This window comes from Alexandromys fortis, unplaced genomic scaffold, assembly GCF_014885135.2.
Source record: "Alexandromys fortis isolate MF-2015 unplaced genomic scaffold, M_Fortis_MF-2015_v1.1 scaffold_157, whole genome shotgun sequence".
Taxonomy (NCBI): domain Eukaryota; kingdom Metazoa; phylum Chordata; class Mammalia; order Rodentia; family Cricetidae; genus Alexandromys; species Alexandromys fortis.
Genome location: NW_026068041.1, coordinates 1,514,748 through 1,535,273, shown reverse-complemented (window position 1 = coordinate 1,535,273; position 20,526 = coordinate 1,514,748). Strand labels below are relative to the sequence as shown.

Sequence of the window (20,526 nt, the reverse complement as noted above, 5' to 3'; positions counted from 1 at the left end):
CCTCCCGAGTCTGACCTTTTGCCTTTCCATCTCCCTGCAGCCCGACCTGCTCAACTTCAAGAAGGGATGGATGTCGATCTTGGATGAGCCTGGAGAGGTAAGAGGCTGGGCTGGAGGGGAGAGTTTGACTGCGCTGATGCAAGGCTTCTATGGAAAGGCTCTTGGAGTAGGCATGGGGGGGAGGGAGTCCGAGATGAGGGCCAGGTGAAAACCCTAAAGGAGTCGAACTGGTCCAGGGAAAGGGAGACCAGCTATGAGCTTCCTCATCGGTTTTAACACACACGTCTCAGGGTGGAGCCTCCCTGCCATGCACACTCTGGGTGCTAGCCCCAGTTCTCACCAGGAGCATCTTGGCTCTCCTTCCTTATGACAACATCAGCTAGGAATCCGAGGGTCTTGGGCCGAGGCGTCACAGAAGCCTGAGTTGTACAGATTGCCAGATACTGGGGTAGAGTGGGGCACTCTCAAATCTGGGGCTCTGTTGGTGAAATCACAGCCTCAGTTATGAGGTCTATGACATGCAAATGATGGACAAAGTGGAGAACAGAGTCACGGAGGTTGCTGTGTGAGGGGGCAGAAGCCTCTATTGCCTGCTGGGAGCTCAACTTATCACCCTCCATCTATCTAGTCTAATGTATCTGTCCTTGGAAGTGTCTGGAGCAGCACCGGTCACTTGCTCTGCTCTGTCAGCTGCCAGGCAGGCTGGAGGCTGGGAGCTAAGCTGGCCCCCTGCCTACTCTGCCTGCATGTGCCTGTGGCTCAGATCTGCGTGCGGCCCGCATGCCGGGCAGGGCTCCGAGCCAAGGGGAATCGCATTGTGTTTCCTGCCCACGCGCTTTATTCCCCGCAGCCAGCAGTCTTCTGTCCCTGCTGCCTGCTCAACGTCCCTTAGTGGCTGCTCTCCAGGCTCACACAAGCCCTGGCACCCTGCCAGTGACCCCTTCCTGGCCTCCCTACCCAAGGTCCCTGGAGGGCAGAGGGATTAAGGGCCCCACCCAGAACTGGCTGTTACTCATGCTTGTTCATAGGATTTTGGAATGTCCAAATTGGAAGGGCTTTGGGAGTGTGGCCAGCCCGGCTCCTTGTGCACAGATGGGAATCAGGCCCCCAAGAGTGAGACCTCTTTTGGGCAAAGTGATGTCTTGGGCAGCCCAAGCCTAGACCCTGGAACCTTAGGTCCTCAGAGCTCCATCCAGCTTCTATTGCAAACAGTGACAGAGTAGGCCTAGAGGGCCGAGACGCCATTTTCCACAGAACCCACCCACTTTGCAGAGACAGTTGCGGTTCCAAGTGTTACCTGAGTCCACTCCAGGGGCAAGAAAGAGGCTGACCTCTTTGAACTGTTCCCAAGATCAAGTACCACATGCCATGAAAGACACATGAGGGGTGGATGCCTCCAACCTGACTCAAAGCCTGGGGACTTCTTATCATCCCCACTGTACATCAGAACACTAAAGACTGGGGAAGTGGAACACTGACTGATGGGCACACAGCAAGGCAACACTCATACTCTGGGTTTTTGGTGCTAAACCCTATTTCTCCGGGGAGAGCACATAGAAAGAAGTAGAAAGACTCACCCTCAAATGCTAGAAACCGTATCATGTCTTTAGGGAACAAAAGCAAGAAACAGCACCAACAGGGATGGGGTGTCAGGGGAGCCCCAGGAGGGCTGGACAGGGAAACACCCATCCTGGCAGTGGGCTGATCCCAACTGACATTCCAATAAAGTGGCAAGAGCCCAGGGGGAAGCTGAGGTTGGCGCGTGGGATGCCAGGTTTGTCTGCCTGTCCCTTGCCCACCTGGCTTGGTGGCCTAACCTTGGCCTCCTAAGAGGCAGAGCAGGGACACTCAAACTGCAGCTCACAAACGTTAGGGTTCACCAATGCGCTCTCCCAGTGGAAACTGTGCATAATCGGCCCACAGCACAGATGGGGAAGCAGAACTTAGTTGCCTGCCCCAGGCCTCTTTCTAGTCCTGTCTGAGAGATCTTTGTTCTTGACCCTGTGTCAATCCAGTGGGCATGTGGAAAAAGACTGGCAGAGGTCTGGCCCAACTTAGTCACTGACTTGCTAAGCATTTAACCTCTCAGAGCCCTGCCCCTTCCCTCGTCTGACTGGAGGAAGGCACATGCTGAGCTTTGATGTCTTCTGAGGGGTTTGGAGTGGCCTGAGAATCCTTCAGTTGACAGAATGGTTGGATTCAATCCCCAGCCTCACACAGTCCAGGCATGACGGCGCATGCCTGTAATTCTAGGACTCGGGAGGTGAAGGCTGGATGATGAGAAGTTCAGGGTCGGGCCAACAAGACAGTTTAGCTGGTAAAGCACTTGCCACGGCAAGCCTAGTGACCTGAGTTGATTCCTAGAATCCAGGACGGGTAGCAGTAAAGGAAAGGGAAGCCTCTCCACGGTTGTCTTCTGATGCACACGCACACTGTGGTACATGTATCCATACACATCCTAGTCACGCTGGCTACATCACAGACTGAAAGCCAGCCTGAGCTACATGGGACCCTGTCTCAAAAAACAGTAACATGGGGTGAGCAGGCCAAAGAAAGGCTGTCCACTGGGGCCGCAGAAGACGTAGTTACCGAGACGGGCCGGTTCACAGCCACTGTCTGCTAGTTCAGATCTGCCTTTCTAAGCTGTGACTCCCGCCACACCCCTCAGCTGTAAAGATGGGAGTAAGGGATGGGACAAGCGCACATAGTCTTCCTTGCCCCTGCCTTTCCCTCACCATCTCCTCCTTCACAGTGGAAAAAGCATTGGTTTGTGCTGACGGATTCAAGCCTCAAATATTACAGGGACTCCACCGCTGAGGAGGTGAGGTGCCTGGGTGGGTGGGTCCTCATGGTTAGGGTCTGTGGAGTGGGACTCCACAGGGCCCACGTAGACCGCGGTGGATCCTCTTGCTTTAGGCGGATGAACTGGATGGTGAGATCGACCTGCGCTCCTGCACAGACGTCACGGAGTACGCGGTACAGCGCAACTATGGCTTCCAGATCCATGTAAGGCCGCATGCAGATCCGGGAGGTGGAGTGTGTAACCCAGGCCTGGGCAGGTGTCAGTCTGACTCACTTGCTCATTTACTGTCAGACCTTCCTCTGCCGGTCAGCAGTGCTGATGCCCGTACTTAGCATATTTAGGGAGACTTGGAGCAAGACTGGCAGAGGGTTTTATACCTTTTACCTACCTGACCTCATACACCCTCCTGGGAAGGAAGGACCACCTCCACAAGGGGAGGGGACACGGGGCTGGCCATGTGGCAAACTACATGTAGACTGCCCTTGTAGACCAAAGATGCCATTTATACCTTGTCGGCCATGACCTCGGGCATCCGGAGGAACTGGATTGAGGCTCTCAGGAAGACTGTGCGTCCAACTTCAGCCCCAGATGTCACCAAGTATGTGTTGGGCTGGGCCCTGGGGGAGGGATGATGCCGTGTTTCTGTGTGGGGCTTTGCATACTCACCTGAGGGTCCTGTGGCTGTACCTTCTGGGGCTCAGTTCCTCCAGCAACCAACTGTGAAAGAGCAGCACATGCTCTTGGCCATCCGGAATCCATTGAGAACCTAGACCTGGCCCCTGTCTCATTAGGTCCCCTTACATTCTAAAAGCTGGAGAAGGTCTTGGTGATTCAGAGAGGAGGCTCAGGAGGCAAAGTGGGCTCTTCTGTGTGCTAGGTACTGTGGCTTCTGCACATGGCCCCCTCTGGCTGCTGTGGTAGAGGGCAGGGGTCTGTGAGTGTGTGAGGAGCTGAAGTGGCTGCAGGACAGAAGTAAGGTAGGCCACTTGAGTCCCCAAGCCTGGCTGCACCGTGGTTGTTCAGCCCTAGGCCAGAGGCTTTCCCATCTGCACTTCAGCTTCCTCACCTGGCACGTTAGGTATCGGATCTGTACCCATGTAGGCATGTATCCCGGGGCCTTGGTGAATTCTGCAGAAGCGTACTGTTGGACTGTTTAGTGTGCAGGCTGGAGTGCTCTGCAGGACTGGCTCAGATGTTTAGTACAGACACAGTGCACAGCTCAGCAGCCCTTAGCTTACTGCTTGGTCGTCAGGTCAGAGGGCACAGCTGAAGTGCTGAGGAGGCCCTTTAGAGGGAGTTGCTTCTACCCCACGCCAGAATGTGGTCACATGATTATAGTGCTGCAGAGGATGCTGGGAAGTATAGTTTGGAGCTGAATGGCAATGAACACTGCTGGACTGAGCTGCAGCTGTCACTTGGTGTCTCAACCGCCTGTGCTCTGTTCACTCAGGTATCAGTGTCTCCCCTCATCAGCATCGCCTACTCTGAGCCTGACCCGAAACCCAGGGCCTAGCCTTATGCATTTTGTGTGTGTGTGTGTGTGTGTGTGTGTGTGTGTGTGTGTGTTGCCTGTATATGCATCATGTCGTGCAGGGCCCTTGGAGGTCAGAAGCAGGTGTTAGGTCCCCTGGGTTGTGAACCACCATGTGAACTCCAGGAACCAAACCTCTTAACTGCGGAGCCATTTCCTCAGCTCCTCGTGAAGCTGTGTTACTGTTTTATGCCTGTAATAACACAGGTGTTGCAGCCGTGTTACTGTTTTATGCCTGTAATAACACAGGCGTTGGCACTTGTAAAGACTCTTCCGTTTACTTTGCACATTGAGCCCCCACACCCGTGCCGTGTGAGGCCTTGCTGCCCCGTGTCCCAGATACGGTCGATGAGACTATGAGAGGGAATCTGCTGGCAGATGCTCTTGCTAGGGTCCTCCCAGGGTCTGATAATGAGGTGGAAGGTCTCCACCCCTAGTCAGAACTGCCTGCTCCCTGGAGTCCCTACCCAGTCCCTGGCCTGGACCCTTCTCGAAGTGCTCTATGAGCTGGAGTGGGCAAAGATTGCCCCCTGATGCAGCTCCACTGATGTCCTAGGCTCTCAGATTGCAATAAGGAAAACACGCTGCGTGGCTATGGCACCCAGAAGGGTTCCCTGAAGATAGGCGAACAGCGGACAGGCTCTGAAGTTATCGGCCGCGGTGGCCCTCGCAAAGTGGATGGACCACGACAGTCGCTGGACTACGTGGAGCTCTCTCCATTAACGCCAAGCTCCCCCCAGCGCGTGCGCACTCTGTCCCGCTCTACTCCTGAGCGCCCAACCAAACATGAGGATCTGGAGCGGGACCTGGCTCAACGTTCTGAGGAAAGACGCAAGTGGTTTGAGTCCACGGACAGCAGGACGCCAGAGACGCCCAGTGGTGATGGGCCTCGGAGGGGCCTGGGAGCCCCCCTAACTGATGACCAGCAGAGCCGCCTCAGTGAAGAGATTGAAAAGAAGTGGCAGGAATTGGAAAAGCTGCCCCTGCGGGAGAACAAGAGAGTGCCACTCACTGCCCTGCTCAACCAAGGACACAGCGAGCGACGGGGGTCCCCAAGTGACAGCCATGAAGCCCTGGAGAAGGAGGTAGGCCTCTCTCCCCATCAGGACTCTTCTGGTACCAGTGTGCATGACCTGATATTGGCCTTGCAGCCCTACAGTGTCTAGGATCTCACCCCATATCTGACCTGCCAACTGACATCTTAGGCACCTCATAGGCGACTATTTCCCCCAGCCCTTAGAGCTGACTTTGTTTTGTATGGCTTTGTCTTTGTTCTGCCACGGCTTCTACAGGGAAGACACATGAGGAGAGGCAAAGAACAGGCCCTTTGCTTTGCGAGGTGCCTCTTTGCCCTCCGTGACATCTGTCCTGCTAGGCCCCAGTCCCTTCTCACACATGGAAAGTGAGGCGCAGCGATGTCCCCCCATTACAATCATGGGTGATAGCTACATCCATGATTGTGTGCTGTTCCCAACCTTGTCTGGGTCAAAGCTCACCCGGGTCATTGACCTAGCCATCCTGGACCCAGCCACGAAGTCCCTTTGTCTGCACTGCTTGCTGGGGCTGCTGCCCCTTCTGCAAACCAGAGCTGTTACTAAGCACGCTGGGGAAACTGGGCTCCCTGCCTCCTACCAGCACCCTTCCCCATTTCAGGATGCCTGTTGACCTAGTCTTCCTGTGTTCAGGTCCAGTCTCTCCGTGCCCAGCTGGAGGCATGGCGTCTCCGAGGAGAAGCGCCTCAGAATGCCCCCAGACCCCAGGATGACAGCCATGTCCCTCCAGGCTACATCTCTCAGGTAAGCTGAGGAGGTGCTCTGTGGGGTGGGGGCAGGTTTCTGGCTGCTGTGTTGTCAGAGAGCAGCTGTGTTTGGGGAACCCTCTCTGTGTGTGAGAATCGTGCCAGCCATTTGCTACACAGCATGTCATTTAATCTCCCCACAGCTGGTGGGCATGATCACTGTGCCCATTTTACAGACAAGGCCACTGAGCTCTGAGAGGGTATGTGACCTGCCCGAGGTCCCCCAGCCTGCAGGTGTCAGAGGTGGGATTTGAGCATGGGTCCGGCTGACTGCAGAGCCTGTGTGTGAGTTCCCGTGCAACACTCTGCACTTGGATCTCTTCCGGCCTCACTGGGGAAGCGGGGAGCCAGTGGCCCTGGGTGTCACTCTCTACGTGCAGTGCAGGGAGGAGCTTTCCCTGCCTACGAGGAGGTCTGTGGGACTTGGGAGCCTCTTTTGTGTCCTCAGGAGTTTGCTTGGGACAGCAGTTCTCAACAAGGGAGGGTGACTTTCTCCCTCTAGGGCAACTTTGTCCTCCCTGGGAAATGACTTTGTCCCCTGCGGACATTTGTCTCTGTCTGGGAATGATTTTGGTTCTCACAACTGGACAGCTAGTTCACCAGAAATAAACTGTGTGTGCATATATTTGTTATAAATTATAAAAGGTTGTTTAGTATATAATGTATGTAATGTGCAAATAAAGTGTACAATCCTTGTTACTGTGAATTCCATATAGAGATGGGTATTTCTCAGGCTGCTTTAATGATTTCTCCTTATCCTTGTGGCCACAGTTGATTAACAAACACGGGTGGTTCTCTGTGTCTTGATTGATGTTTTATGCTAATGAGTAAGATGAAAAGACGTCAGAACTTCTCAAGATCAGTGTTGTAAGCATATTCTTTGCTGAACTGCATGACTGCTTTCTGTGGAGACTGAGAACATTGTAGTCAGAAGTGTTCACCTTTTCCGCCTGTATAAATGTAATTCTAGACGTGACACCCGTGCGAGGCGAATCTGCATTCCTAGCATTTTCTCAGCACTGGCTTAGCTCCTGACAGTGTAGAAACAATAAACTGAGTCCCAGTGTGTGGCCTTGAGCAGTGTCCACACTGCGCCTCCCCCTGAGTAGGCCCTGAGCACTCGCTGCTGTCCAGGTGAGGGTCAGGGTGCACACACACAATATAAACGCATTGTAGCAGTGGGGTGGACACATATTGGGTACCAGCCATGGCATTTTCTGTCTTGTTGCTTTCTATTTCTGCGATAAAATATCCTGGCCAAAGTGACCTGAGGGAGAAAGGGTCCATCAGCAGGAAGCCGTGGCAGCAGGAGTCTGAGGTAGCCGTCCCATCGCCTCCACAGCCAGGAGAGATGAGTGCTTGTGCTCAGACACTGTTCTACATTTTGTGCAGCCTGGGCCCCCAGCCCATGACGGGTCTCCTTTACAGTGGCCTCTCCACCTCAGGTGAATTCGAGACAGTTTTGCAGAGGCACGGCCAGAGGCTAGCCGTAAATAATCCCTCTGTGTGTCTGGAGGCTTGTTGCCTAGGTGACTCTAGATTCGTCTAGTTAATAATTAACACCAACCTTCACAACCTCCTTTTTTTGTGTGTGTGTATGTGTAATTCATTGTAAGCATATGTGTTTAATTTTTTAAAAGTACTTTTGCTTAATTGCCGAGTCACAGAATCTGAATAATTTGGCAGTCAGCTGTCTGTAGTCTATACCATACATACCACTGCCAGGAGGAGAAGAGAACGCTGGGGTCCCGGGTGTGTGTGTGTGGTATGTGAGACGCTAGGAGGTTCTTGGAAAGTACCCTGAGGGTCACAGCCGATCAGAGCTCTAGTGGTGAGTGGGTGGGGATATTGGCTGTGGTGAGGGTAGAAGGCCAGTTGGTGCCTACAGTAGAGCCCCAAGGGCAAGCTGAAGAGCCGGTTCCCTGCAGAGGCCAAGAGTTCTACAGTGACACACGGGTGATCTTGGGGTGCTGCGGATAAGGAGAGGACAAGGCCCAAGCCTAAAGGGCCAGGACAGTGCTGGCAGAGGTCTGAAGGAAGAGCTGGGGCCCTGGTGCCTAGGGTCTGGGAGGGCACCCTTGGGGTCCCAGGCTGGACCACCACACAGGTGGGGGCTGGCTACCACTGGTTTGTGAGTGGGGAGATCAGCTGAAGAAGCCAAGGTTTGGGAAACTGTTGAGGAGGCTATCCTGGGCTACCTGGGCTAAGGGAGGGTGAAAGTGGCCCAGCCCAGTGTTGTCAGGTCCTGCCCTGGGTGGGGCCTGGCACGCAGGCTGAGTCAATACTACAGTCTGGAGTCACTGAGTGGAACTGGAGACTCCTCTCTGGGAGGGTCTACTCGCTGGGAGCAGAGCAGCTGTGTGCGCTGTTTGCAGTGAAAGCCAGCTGCAGATTTCACCTGACAACAAGCTCGCTTTACTCAACTGAAAACTTGAAAAGCACGGTTGTGGCGCTTAAGCATCTCAGTGAGAAAACTGGGGCTCAGAAGTGTGGTGTGACCTTTGAACTGTAGGCAGGCCTGGAGCCCTTGCTTTCTGGTTCTCTCCTGCCCCATTGGTGCTGCCAGCACTCCATCTCAGTAAGTCGGGGCAGGCGTAGGGCAGTAGAGCTGAGGTGGTAAGAGGTGAGATGGAACCGCTCAGGAAACAGTGGTGGCCGGGATGGCAGCCGCTGGAGAAAAGAAGGGCGGAGTCACTCGTCCCTCTCAGGTGCAGGAGTGCAGGAGGAGGTGGTTAGAAGCTTAGCTGATCCTGGAGAGGTGACTTCCAGGAGTGATCCCACGGTCTGTTCTCTCAGGCTGAGTGGATGCCCTTCTTGAAGGGCCGGGGGTGGGCTCACCACTGCAAACAGCTGGGCAGGGGTGGGATTTCAGCAGTGAGCCTGCTGCAGCATGTAGCAGCTGTAGGACACTCTAGCTAATGCAGTGGGGTCACCAGCACTTCTCCCTCTACTGTGATGTCATGGCAGAGACAGGCCAGTGTCAGGACACCTCGGGCACTAAGGAAGGTAGGTCACAGTTGGCACCTGGCTGACCCTCAGCCCCGTGCTGCTGAGCTCTCCACAGATTTGGAGTGCTGGGCCCAGAGAGGCTCACAGGAGGCCCTTGTGAGACTTCTATGATGGAGCCTGAGGCTCACAGGTGAAGCATGGAGTATAGTTGGCTCATCTCTACTCCCGAGGTGGCCTGGTCTGTAAGGGGCAGTCAGAGGACAGGAGCAAAGGCCCAGCAGGACGGGTATCTCCTGCCACCACACACACTCAGAATAATCTGAATCCAGCCTCTCTCTGCCGTAAACCTACTGTGGTCCCAGGAGTAGCTGCAGGAGACGTGGGTGGGGTCTTGGTGGGGGAAGAACTATATTCCTTCATGTGGCTGTCTATGCCTTGGTTTCTTCCCAGTCCCAGCCCTTTTTAGTGATCTTAAATGTGTTTATTTTCCTTTGTGTTTATGCATGTGGCGTGCATGCTAGTGTGGAAATGTGGAGAATGGAAGTGAACTGTGAATTGCTGCTGCTGCTTTTTTTTTGTTTGTTTGTTTGTTTGTTTGTTTGTTTGAGACAGGGTCTCTGTAGCCCCGACTGTCCTGGAACTCACAGAGATCTACCTGCCTTGCCTCCTGAGTGCTAGGATTAAAAGCATGCGCCACTACACCTGCCTTGTCTCTTTACTTATTTAAAATTTTGTGTGTGTATTTTGTATGTGTAGATACCTACCAAGGTTAGAAAAGAGTTTCAGAACCTCTGAAGCTGAAGTTCCAGGGGACTGGGCCACCTGACCTAGATCCCCTGGAAGAGCAGGAAATATTAACCACTGATCCATCTCTCTTGACATTCCCTCCTCTTCCTTTTTGAGACCCAGGTTTCACTACGTAGCCTTGGCTGGCCTGCAACTTAGTATGTAGACAGACTAACCTCAGATTCTCAGAGATTCCCCTGCTTCTGCCTCCCAGGTACTGGGATTAAAAGTGTGTGTCACCATGCCTGACTTATGTTTTTCAGACAGGGTCTCTCACTGAAGCTAGAGCTGGCTGTGTGGCTGGGGATCTGTCTGTTTTGCACCCAGCACTGAGGTTACTAGTGTGTTTTTATGTGGGTGCTAGGCTCTGAACTCAGGTTCTTACACACAGAAAATAGCTTGCCTATCCAGCTATCTCTTCACCTCCCAGGCATTTTTGTAATTATATGTGAAACATAGCCTGGCGTGATGATGCACACCTTTAATCCGAGCACTCAGGAGGCAGAAGCAGGTGGATCTCCATGAGTTCAAAGACAGCCTGGTCTACATAGTGAGTTTCAGGGTAGCCAGAGCTACATAGTGAGACCCTGATTCAGAAAACCAAAAATTTGCCTGGTGGTGGTGGTGCACACTTTTAATCCCAAGCACTCAGGAGGTAAAGGCAAGTGGATCTCCATGAGTTCAAAGACAGCCTGGTCTACATAGTGAGTTTCAGGGTAGCCAGAGCTACATAGTGAGACCCTGATTCAGAAAACCAAAAATTTGCCTGGTGGTGGTGGTGCACACTTTTAATCCCAAGCACTCAGGAGGTAAAGGCAAGTGGATCTCCATGAGTTCAAGGCCAACCTGGTCTACAGAGTAAGTTCCAGAACAGCCAGAGATATACAGAGAAACCCTGTCTCAACAAAACAAAACAAAAAATAATTAAAAACAAATTATACAAGAACCACATTTACATTTTTTAAAGTAATACAGATGCCAGGCATTGGTGGTGCAGAATCCCAGCATTTGGGAAACTGAGGCCAGATAGTAAACACCAGGCCAAACTTAACTGGAGGCTGCAGGCTTAGACGAAGACTTCGTCTTTAAAAAAAAAAAAAAAATCAAGTGAAGGTCTGGGACTGTAGCTCAGTGGTAGAGCTAGCATACTCAAGGGTTCGGGTTCCACTGCAAAATTTATCTAAATTAAAAGGTTAGAAATGAGCCCTCAAGGACTGTCAAGATGACTCTGGGTAAAGATACTTGCCTCCAAGTCTAAAGACCTGAGTTCCATCCCAGGCACCCACACGATAGAAGGAAGGAAAGAATCTTTGACCACCAGTATACTGTGGCATTAGGGACCCCACCCCTAAAAAAATGTAAGAAGAAATGGACCTTGAAGCTGCCCCCAGCCCCATGTGTACCTCTGTCCACCATTGTACGTATCTAGATCAGCTTCCTGTGGCCAAGGCGACAAACCCCACCGACAGCTGGGTCAGGGACACAGACTTGCTAGTTCTCTTGCTAAAGCCCAACGCAGGCTAAGTGGGGTGGGGGTGGGGGCCTGGATCATGCTCCTCTCCTAGGCTGCAGGTGGGACGTGGGCTCTGCAGCCTTGCCTGTGTTCCCTTCCTTCATTTCAAAACTTGTCACTCACAGCCTGTGTCCTCTCCTGGTCTCTAGATGCTTATCTTCTGTGCCTTCCCTGCCCCCATCCGGCGGTCTGTTCCTTGGGCCACCAGATTGTCTAGGACAGTCTTCTGCTTCTAGGGTCAGCTGGCTAGAGGCCTTAGTTCCTTTCTTCACGGACCAAGGCAGTCCCAGGTCTTATATGGATATCCTTGGAGAACTGTTATTCAGCCTGCCATAATATCCTTCCAGCATTTTCTGTTTTCGCATACCTGGACTAGGGCAGGCCGGGGCCTGTTCTGCACCCGTGAATATTGTCCGGAGTCAGCTTTCATTCCACAGCAGTCTGCATGGCATCTCTGCCTTCCAGCAGCTGCCAATTGCCCTTTGCAGGTTTAGACCCCACCTCTATCCCCTGGTCTTTGTATGCAGGTAACTTCCTGTGGCATGTCCCTAGGAGTGGACCTGCCCAGGCAAGGGCTAGAGTTGCAAAAAAACCGCAAGGATGCCTGTAATCCTAAGCACTTAGGGGGCTGAGGCAGGAATGTTGTGAGTTCAAGGCCAGCCTGGCTATGTAGCAAGACCCTCTCTCAAAAGGACAGTGATGACAGCAATCTGCCCATACCCATCAGCCGCAGTAGGTACTCCAGCAGCACACATGGGTCTACCTACATCTTGTCTACAAATCCATTTTTTATGGCATCAACAGTTCCAGCTCACTTACTCAGCCTCTGCCATGTGACTTACCCTGGCCTGCACCCCAGGCCTAAGCTAGGCTAGGTCAGGTGTTCCTTGTCACCAGGCTATTATGTTCTTGGAGAAGCAGGACCTTGGGAGGCAGGGGAGAGGCTGCCCAGAGGCAGAACTAGTAAAGATATTTAAGATAGGCTGTGGGGAGCCAGGTGGTGGTGGCACGCACCTTTAGTCCCAGCAGGCAGATCTCTCTTCTGTATCTCTGTTTGTTCAAGGCCAGTCTGGTCTACAAGAGCTAGTTCCAGGACAGGCTCCAAAGCTACAGGGAAACCCTGTCTCGGAAACCAGAAAGGAAAAAAAAAAAAAAAAAAGATGGGCTGTGGAGAATATGAGATATCCAGGAAGGAGCGCAGTTCCCACTGCAGGCAGACAGAGTTGCTTTTTCTAAGTTGTTATTATTGCAGGGGGGTGAACACATGCATGCCACGGCATGTGGAAATCAGAACACAACTTCATGGAGTCAGTTCTCTTTGCATTCTCAGACTTACCCAGCAAGTGCCTTTGCCCACAGAGCCGTTTCACCCTCCCAAGAACTGGTTTTATAGCTGTGAGGTTGCTTAGCTGTGGGCTGGACAGAGATGGAGCCAGGGAAACCAGACTTTGTCTTGCAGCTGGGGAATCATTGCAAGACTCGAAGCAGAAAGGGGGTGAGTGAAGACTGTGGGTGAGGAGTGGATGGCAATGGGAACGGTGTGGATGCATAGGGCATCATTCCAGAGGAGTGGATGGCAGGAACTGTGTGGACATGTGGTGCATCATCCCAGAGGAGTGGATGGCAGTGGGAACCGTGTAGACACGTGGTGCTGCATCCCAGAGGGGTGGATGGCAGTGGAAACCGTGTGGACACGTGGTGCTGCATCCCAGAGGGGTGGATGGCAGTGGAAACTGTGTGGACACGTGGTGCTGCATCCCAGAGGGGTGGATGGCAGTGGGAACCATGTGGACATGTGGTGCATCATCCCAGAGGAGTGGATGGCAGTGGGAACTGTGGACACGTAGTGCTGCATCCCAGAGGGGTGGATGGCAGTGAGAACTGTGTGGACACGTAGTGCTGCATCCCAGAGGGGTGGATGGCAGTGGGAACCGTGTGGACACATAGTGCTGCATCCCAGAGGAATGGATGGCAGTGGGAACCGTGTAGACACGTGGTGCTGCATCCCAGAGGGGTGGATGGCAGTGGGAACCGTGTGGACACATAGTGCTGCATTCCAGAGCAGGGTCATGAGCCTGGCCCTGGGCAGGTGTGCACTGAGGCTTGGAGCCTGGAAGGACTTCTAGCCCAGGTACTGGGGACAGCCTCGTGACCTCCCTGGCCTCTGGCCCACAGGAAGCCTGTGAGCGCAGCCTGGCAGAGATGGAGTCCTCACACCAGCAGGTGATGGAGCAGCTGCAGCGGCACCATGAAAGAGAGCTACAGCGGCTGCAGCAAGAGAAGGAATGGCTGCTAGCCGAGGAGACGGCAGCCACAGCCTCAGGTGAGGACCAAGGATGCACCATGGGCAGGGCCTGTGCTTCCACATCGAGCTGGGAAGCCCCTTGAGGAAGGATTTGGGGTAAGAAGTCAGTAGGGGTTGGAAGCCCCAGGAGTGATCTGTGGTCCAGCTTGAACCAGGGAAAGTGAGGCAGTAAAAGACCTCCCCTCCCTTGAGTTCTATAGACATTGAGGGGTACATACCACATACTACTTCCATGTAGGGGATCGACACTGATCCGCTACAGTCAGTTCTGGCAGAGTGTCACCTGCCTAGGTACTTGGGTCAGACCCTGGGATGTTCAGAGAATGGTCGTGACCTTTGCTGTACTGGCAGTGTGTACCTCTCTATGCCCACATATTCCTCACGGGAGCACCCTGCATGTTTATGGTATCCAGGGAGTAGGGAAGCTGGACCTCAGAGATGTTAGTGACTTGTCCAGATGGCCCAGCTTGGAAATGACAGGGCAGTGCTTTGAGCCTAGAGTAGCGACTCTGATTGCAAAGCTGGGCTCTAAACAGCCTCACTCCTCCCAAACCAAAAACAGGAAACACCCGAGACGGACAAATTCCATTCCCTCCTCTGTCTACTGCACACCTGCTGTGTGTGCATGGCATATCCTGGGCAGCCCCTCTGACTTTGTAGAGGCATGAGTGAGGTCATGTGACCTGGAGCTTGCATCCTGCCGATACTGGCCAAGTGTTTCCTGCAGTCAAGTCTACATGGTCATTTCTACCAGCCTTGGGCCATGTTCATGTTTTAGGGCAGGCAGCCTAGAGTAGCCACCCCTCCCCACCAGGATGCAGGCACTGCCCAGTGATCCAGCCCCAAAGTTTTCACAGTGAACTTGAACTTGATGCAAGTGATGCTGTGTTGGATAGCAGACCACCAACAAACAGCCTTGTGTCCCTCTGTACAGCAGGGACTACCACCAAGGAGGAATGAGATCCTCCCAATGTTCAGAGGTGTTGCATTTTGGAATTGTGGATAAACTTAAGGCTGGAGGCTTGCATACTCCTTACCCCACCCTGTGCAGTATGGGGAAATGCTGGGTTCTCGACAGCTCCCCGTTAGAAGCAGCCAGCAGGAGCCAGCACTTGGGCCTTACTCTCCTTGGCTGGCCTTGCTCTAGTCACCTCTGGAGAAGGAAAAACCATGGTTAAGCACCTTCCAGAAAGGGTCCTGAGGCAGAGGATTGAGTCAGAGTTACATAGCTTTGTAGTGATCACAGGCCAGGCAGGGCAGATAGGCCTTGAAGGATGGCCTCCAGGCTATGGGGATGGTGCGAAGCACTGTGCAAGGCTAGCCAGAGACTGCTGGTAGAAGGTGTCAGTAGTTAGATACCGACGTGTCACCCCAGAAGAGCCCCTCCCACAGGATTAGTTTAAGCAGGGCGCAGAGGGTTGACCCACTCACCCAAAGCCACTGGGTTCAGGACACAGCTTCGGGCCTGTCTGCACCAGTACAAATGGAATTGTACGGATCCCCTTCCAACCTTTCCTTTGCCTGTCTGTTCTGCTCCTAGCCATTGAAGCCATGAAGAAGGCATATCAAGAAGAGCTGAGCCGGGAGCTGAGCAAAACACGGAGTCTCCAGCAGGGTCCAGATGGCCTTCGGAAGCAACACCAGTAAGATGGCAGCAGGGTCTGGGGTGGGTCTGCCTCTGCGCCAGGAGCACCACTCACCCTGATAAATGTGTCTGGGGATTTGCTCAGGGCCCTGGGCAGAGGGTCCTGGCCTCTGTGCCCCTTTAGTGTGTCTCCTGGAGCTGGGTTGCAGTGTTGCCCTTGGCCGCTAGGGTGCCTCCTTGCCTCAGCACAGTCCAGGTGCCTGGGCTATGGTGGTGTGAGAGGTAGTCCCTGAACTCACCCTCTCACAGAGAGAGGAGGATATGTTACTAGCCCACAGCCTCAGTGGGCTGAGTTCAAAACCACAAGGTACCTAGAACCAACAATGCTGAGACATGACTCCAGGCCAAGCAGCGGCAAGAGAGCCCGCAAGGTCCATCTCTGTCCCATCCTGTGCTGGCTAGGTTGGACATGGAGGCACTGAAGCAGGAGCTGCAGGTGCTGTCTGAGAGGTACTCCCAGAAGTGCCTGGAGATCGGGGCCCTGACACAGCAGGCGGAGGAGCGCGAGCACACCCTGAGGCGCTGCCAGCAAGAGGGCCAGGAGCTGCTGCGCCACAACCAGGTAGGCTGGCCCCCGGGAGGCTGTGAGGAGGCAGTAGGGGGCTGGTATCCCCACCCTGACCATCCTGTTCTCTCAGGAGCTACACGCCCACCTGTCGGAGGAGATCGACCGTCTGCGCAGCTTCATCGCCTCACAGGGCACGGGCAACAGCTGCGGGCGCAGCAATGCAAGGAGCTCCTGTGAGCTGGAGGTAGACGTCCTCCTCTCCCCTCCCCTCTTTTGCCTTGTGCCAGGCAACCCTGCCTCTGGGATCTGTGTGGAAGCTCCCTAGCAGGCTGGGTGTCACCTGCAGATATCACCCAAATTCCTGGGTCTTCCAGGCTAAGTCAGAATTTTAGACTCTGATCTGATCCTGTCATCTACCTGCTATGTGACCATCCTCACCCTGCTTTTGTGAGTCCCAGTGACTTAAGTATAAAACAGTTAACATGTTGGGCATAGTGGTGCATATCTGTAATCCCAGGACTCCAGGAGCAGAGACAGGCAGGTCTCTGTGAGTTCAAGGCCAGCATGGTCTACAAAGATAATTTCAGGACAGCCAGGGATACACAGAGAAACTCTGTCTCAAAAGACCAAAAATAGGGCTGGAGAGATGGCTCAATGGTTAAGAGCACTGACTGCTCTTCCAGAGGTCCTGAGTTCAATTCCCAGCAACCACATGGTGGCTCACAGCCATATATAATGAGATCTGGTGCCCCCTTCTGGCCTGCAGGTTTACATGGAAGGAATGCTAAATATATAATAAATAAATCTTTAAAAAAAAAAAAAAAAAGACCAAAAATAAATTAGAAAATTAAAAAAAAATCTAAGGGGCAAGGGCAGCACTCTGCTTACAGGGGGAGTTGAAAGGAAAAAGTGAGGGATTCCAGGATCACCCAGCTTTTTGTTTCATTTCTTAGCAAACATGTAAGGCAGTGGTTCCCAGCCTTCCTACTGCTGCGACCCTTTAACACAGCTCCTCATGCTGGGCTTGGTGGTTAATTGAGTTCCAGGGCAGTCAGAGAAACAATGTCTTGAAAAAAAAAATGAAACAAAACCCAGAACAGTACCTAATGTTGTGGGGACCCCCAACCATAAAATTATTTTCGTTGCTACTTCATAACTATAATTTTGCTACTGTTAGGAATTGTAATGAAAATATCTGCTATGTAGGACAGTTTTAGGCGGCCCCTGTGACAGGGTCATTCAACCCTCAAAGGGGTCGTGACCCACAGGTTGAGAGCCGATGCTATGAGGTTTGTCTCTGTGCCTAAAAGGTCTAAGCCCTTTGAGTGTTCCCTTCTGTCAAGCTCATTAGTCAAGCCCTGTTACTGTCTGCATTAAATCGATGGAGGAACAGGAGTTAATGACCTTCCTGAAGGTCACACGGCTATTGGTGTGAAAGCTGGGTTTGGAGCCAGGCGTAGATCACCAGTCTGATGTTTAAGGCTTTCCTGCCCCGCTGAGCTTATGTACCCCACATGTCAATAGCACGGCCCCTCAGAGTTCAGTGGGGGTGCTCCTGCAGTAGACATATGGCTACAGTTCGTAGTTAGACCACAACACAGTCTCCTGTCCACCCCCTCGACCCTAGCACCCAAGCCCAGCACTGTGTCCAGCTGCCACTGAGTTGCAGGGAGAGTCCCACTCACAATATACATGGGTTAAGAGTGAGGAAAAGGACAGCAGAGGCACAGGACCTCCTGGGGCAGTAGGCTGTAGGATGCAGGGGCTCTCAGTGAGGGTGCAGGCTGCACAGGGAACTTTGAGTCACCGAGGTGCCAGGCTGCAGGGCAGTGTGGATCTGGTCGCCTTGGCCGAGGGCCCTGGCTCAACCTGGCACATGTGTCCCTAGGTGCTACTGCGAGTCAAGGAGAATGAACTCCAGTACCTGAAAAAGGAGGTGCAGTGTCTCCGGGATGAGCTCCAGGTGATGCACAAGGTAGGCAGCAGCGGGAGTGGGGGCTGGGGGTGCTCCAGGTGCCTGCCTGCACCGTCCACTCTGGGCCTTATCCTCCCCTTGGGCCTACCACATAGGTCTCACCATCCCATTACAGACTAGCTGGAGAAGGGAGAAGGGTGTGACTCACCCAAGGTCACACGCTTTTGGGCATTCAGGGTTGTTTGACTTTATTATTATTGAACACCTGCTGGGTGCCAGGAATAAACAGAACAGGTCACTACCCCAGCCTGCCTGTGGGTTCACTCCAAGTGTTGCTAGAAATTGGGATGCCCATGCAGTTCTGTACAGCCATTGGCTCATTCCTGCCCTCATCGAGTCATGGATGTATGTATGAGCCAGCAGTACCCTGGCTGTGCTTGGAGAATCAGCAGAGACAAGTCATTGAAAGATGAAAACCCCTGGCCACGCCCTTCTAGGGCTCATCCTGCCACTCATTGTGACCGTGGGCAAAGGCTACACCTCTCAGGGCCCTAACTGCTACTCCTCTAATGGGACAAGGAAGGACAATGAAGTCTCCATCACTGGGGGAACCTGGCCTTCTGTGCTACCAGCAGGGGGCAAGGTGGGTGTGTAGCAGGGCTCAGGACCTGCAGCTCCAGCCCTCAGTGCTTGCTTGGTGGCCCTAGGACAAGCGCTTCACGGGGAAGTACCAGGATGTGTACGTGGAGCTGAACCACATCAAGACACGCTCGGAGCGCGAGATCGAGCAGCTGAAGGAGCACCTGCGCCTGGCCATGGCTGCCCTGCAGGAGAAGGAGGCTGTGAGAAACAGCTTGGCTGAGTAGAGGTGGGTAGGAACCTGCAGTGCAAATGCATGGTCACTTACATGCAGCTTAACGGGCCAGGGAAAGGAAATGCTGAAAGTGGCACATTGTGGTACTGGCTACAAAGGGTCGTTGTGGCCCTACGACAGTTCAGAGTCTGTTATGTCAACCTGTGCATGTTCGTCCCCAGGTGATGACACATGGCTGGGTCAGGACCCCACAGCCCTGCATCTTAGCCACTGTCATGTTCACCGCCCTCAGTCTGCCTTTCCATGGGCTAGTGGGGACCCTGGGTGCATTCCGAGCTCCGCACTACAGCCAGCGCTGACCATAGAGCCCTAGAGATGCCCTCCTCTAGGGGGCTTGAAATGCTACCATGTGATAGATATTATAAGATATGATATTATATATGATGTGTGATATGATGTGACATGACATGGCCTGTCTGCCTCTTCATCAGTCAGGCCACCCCAAGCCATGTGCAGAGCAGCTTCAGGGCCAGCAACCATGGGCAGTTTTGCCTGTACTTCGGTTTGGCCCACGCTGGCAGGCTAGAGCCTGAGTGAGGCCCGCCTTCCCAGTGCTCAGGAATCGCTCTTGCCTTCCAGGTCCCTGTGGTTCAGCTCAACTGAGAACCCTCTGGCCCCAGGGGACCAGCCACCCTCCTCCTCTACAGAAGTCAGAAGCCAAGCTTTGTCCCCACCCTGAGTCACATGTGCACTCACACCTGCCACACACACACACACACACACACACACACACATGCACACACATACATGTACACACACACACTGCGGATCTGAGCTCGTCCCTCGCACTGGGTCTTACCTTGCACCTTCTTCAGGATTTTATATGTGAAGAGATTTTTATATAGAACTTTGCCTTTTTTTTTTTCTAAAACACTTTAAACTTTTTTAAAAGGCATATCTCTTGGTGGCGTGTGCCTCTAGCACTGGCTCCTGTCCCTTCTAGTCCCCTGCTTGGGCCTCCTTCCTACCCTGGGCATCTTGCAAAGGCCCAAGCAGGGCCAGGGTGAGTTGCCCAGAGGGAAAAGACTGGGAGCAGCCCTCTCTTCCTGCCCTACCTCTGCTAACTACTTCTGCCCTGGCCAGGTCCACACCATGGCCTCTGGACTGGGGAACGAGTGGACAGAGAGAGGAGCCTGTAGCTGTCTCCATAGCTCCACTCCTCTGAGGGGCGCTGGGTGTGGCCTACTAGCGCTACCCATGAAGACGTATCTCTCCTGTTCCATGAGTCACCCTAACTTAATAAAACCTTCCAGCAACTCTGGCTTTGTGGATGGCTGGGCAGGGTAGGAAGTAACAACCAGGTTCTGAATGGCTTCTGTATTCCACCTTACCTGAAGCAGGGGTCTGTGGGTTTCTGAGGATGGAGCTGAGTCCAGTTCATCCCCTGGGCCTTGGACATTTGAGTGGTTTGAGGGGCACTAAGCCAGTAGTGGTAGGGGGACCAGTCTCTACTCTGACAACAACAGAAGTTGCTCTCTAGCCTGGCTTGCTGGTGGATCACCAACTGCTCATTTCAGGCTCGCTGGTGGATCATCAATGGCTCATTTCAGGCTCGCTGGTGGATCACCAATGGCTCATTTCAGGCTTACTTATCAACTCATTATTTGAGAATCTGTGGAGTTGCAAAAAGAGGGCAGGTGCCGAGACTGTGCTGACCCACACACCGTAACATCCTCTTCCGAGGCTCAGTTTGCTGCTCCAGAAAATGGGTGTTTTCTATCATTCCCTACACTGGGCTGGGGGTTCTACCCAGAGGTTCCCCAGCCCTGGACAGAGGTGGTGTGGGAACAGTGAATGTGACCCTCATGGTAGTCTGTACCCACGGTCACCAAGATCCAGAAACCACATTGGATTGAGTCCCAGGAGCCTGGGATCCCACAGGAGACACTGGCTTGACCT

At 53.3% G+C, this 20,526-nt stretch overlaps 1 protein-coding gene across 3 annotated transcripts in view; it reads left to right on the top strand.

The window, feature by feature from the left end:
- The window catches only part of Triobp (TRIO and F-actin binding protein), a 58,059-nt gene extending 38,171 nt beyond the window's left edge, over positions 1-19,888 (top strand). Inside the window, exons 13-26 of one of the 3 annotated variants that reach the window (XM_050165683.1) lie at positions 41-97; positions 2,090-2,111; positions 2,736-2,821; positions 2,917-3,006; positions 3,292-3,401; positions 4,891-5,419; positions 6,020-6,130; positions 13,556-13,703; positions 15,226-15,328; positions 15,733-15,892; positions 15,969-16,082; positions 17,727-17,813; positions 18,461-18,621; positions 19,207-19,888. In XM_050165683.1, coding sequence (XP_050021640.1) covers positions 41-97; positions 2,090-2,111; positions 2,736-2,821; positions 2,917-3,006; positions 3,292-3,401; positions 4,891-5,419; positions 6,020-6,130; positions 13,556-13,703; positions 15,226-15,328; positions 15,733-15,892; positions 15,969-16,082; positions 17,727-17,813; positions 18,461-18,619 — 1,776 coding nt within the window. In that variant the 3' untranslated portion in view covers positions 18,620-18,621; positions 19,207-19,888. Of the gene's footprint in view, positions 1-40; positions 98-2,089; positions 2,112-2,735; positions 2,822-2,916; positions 3,007-3,291; positions 3,402-4,890; positions 5,420-6,019; positions 6,131-6,275; positions 6,850-13,555; positions 13,704-15,225; positions 15,329-15,732; positions 15,893-15,968; positions 16,083-17,726; positions 17,814-18,460; positions 18,622-19,206 lie in introns of those variants that run through there. The other 2 variants (XM_050165684.1, XM_050165685.1) reach the window with 2 other exon arrangements.
- The last annotated feature ends 638 nt before the right edge of the window (positions 19,889-20,526 follow it).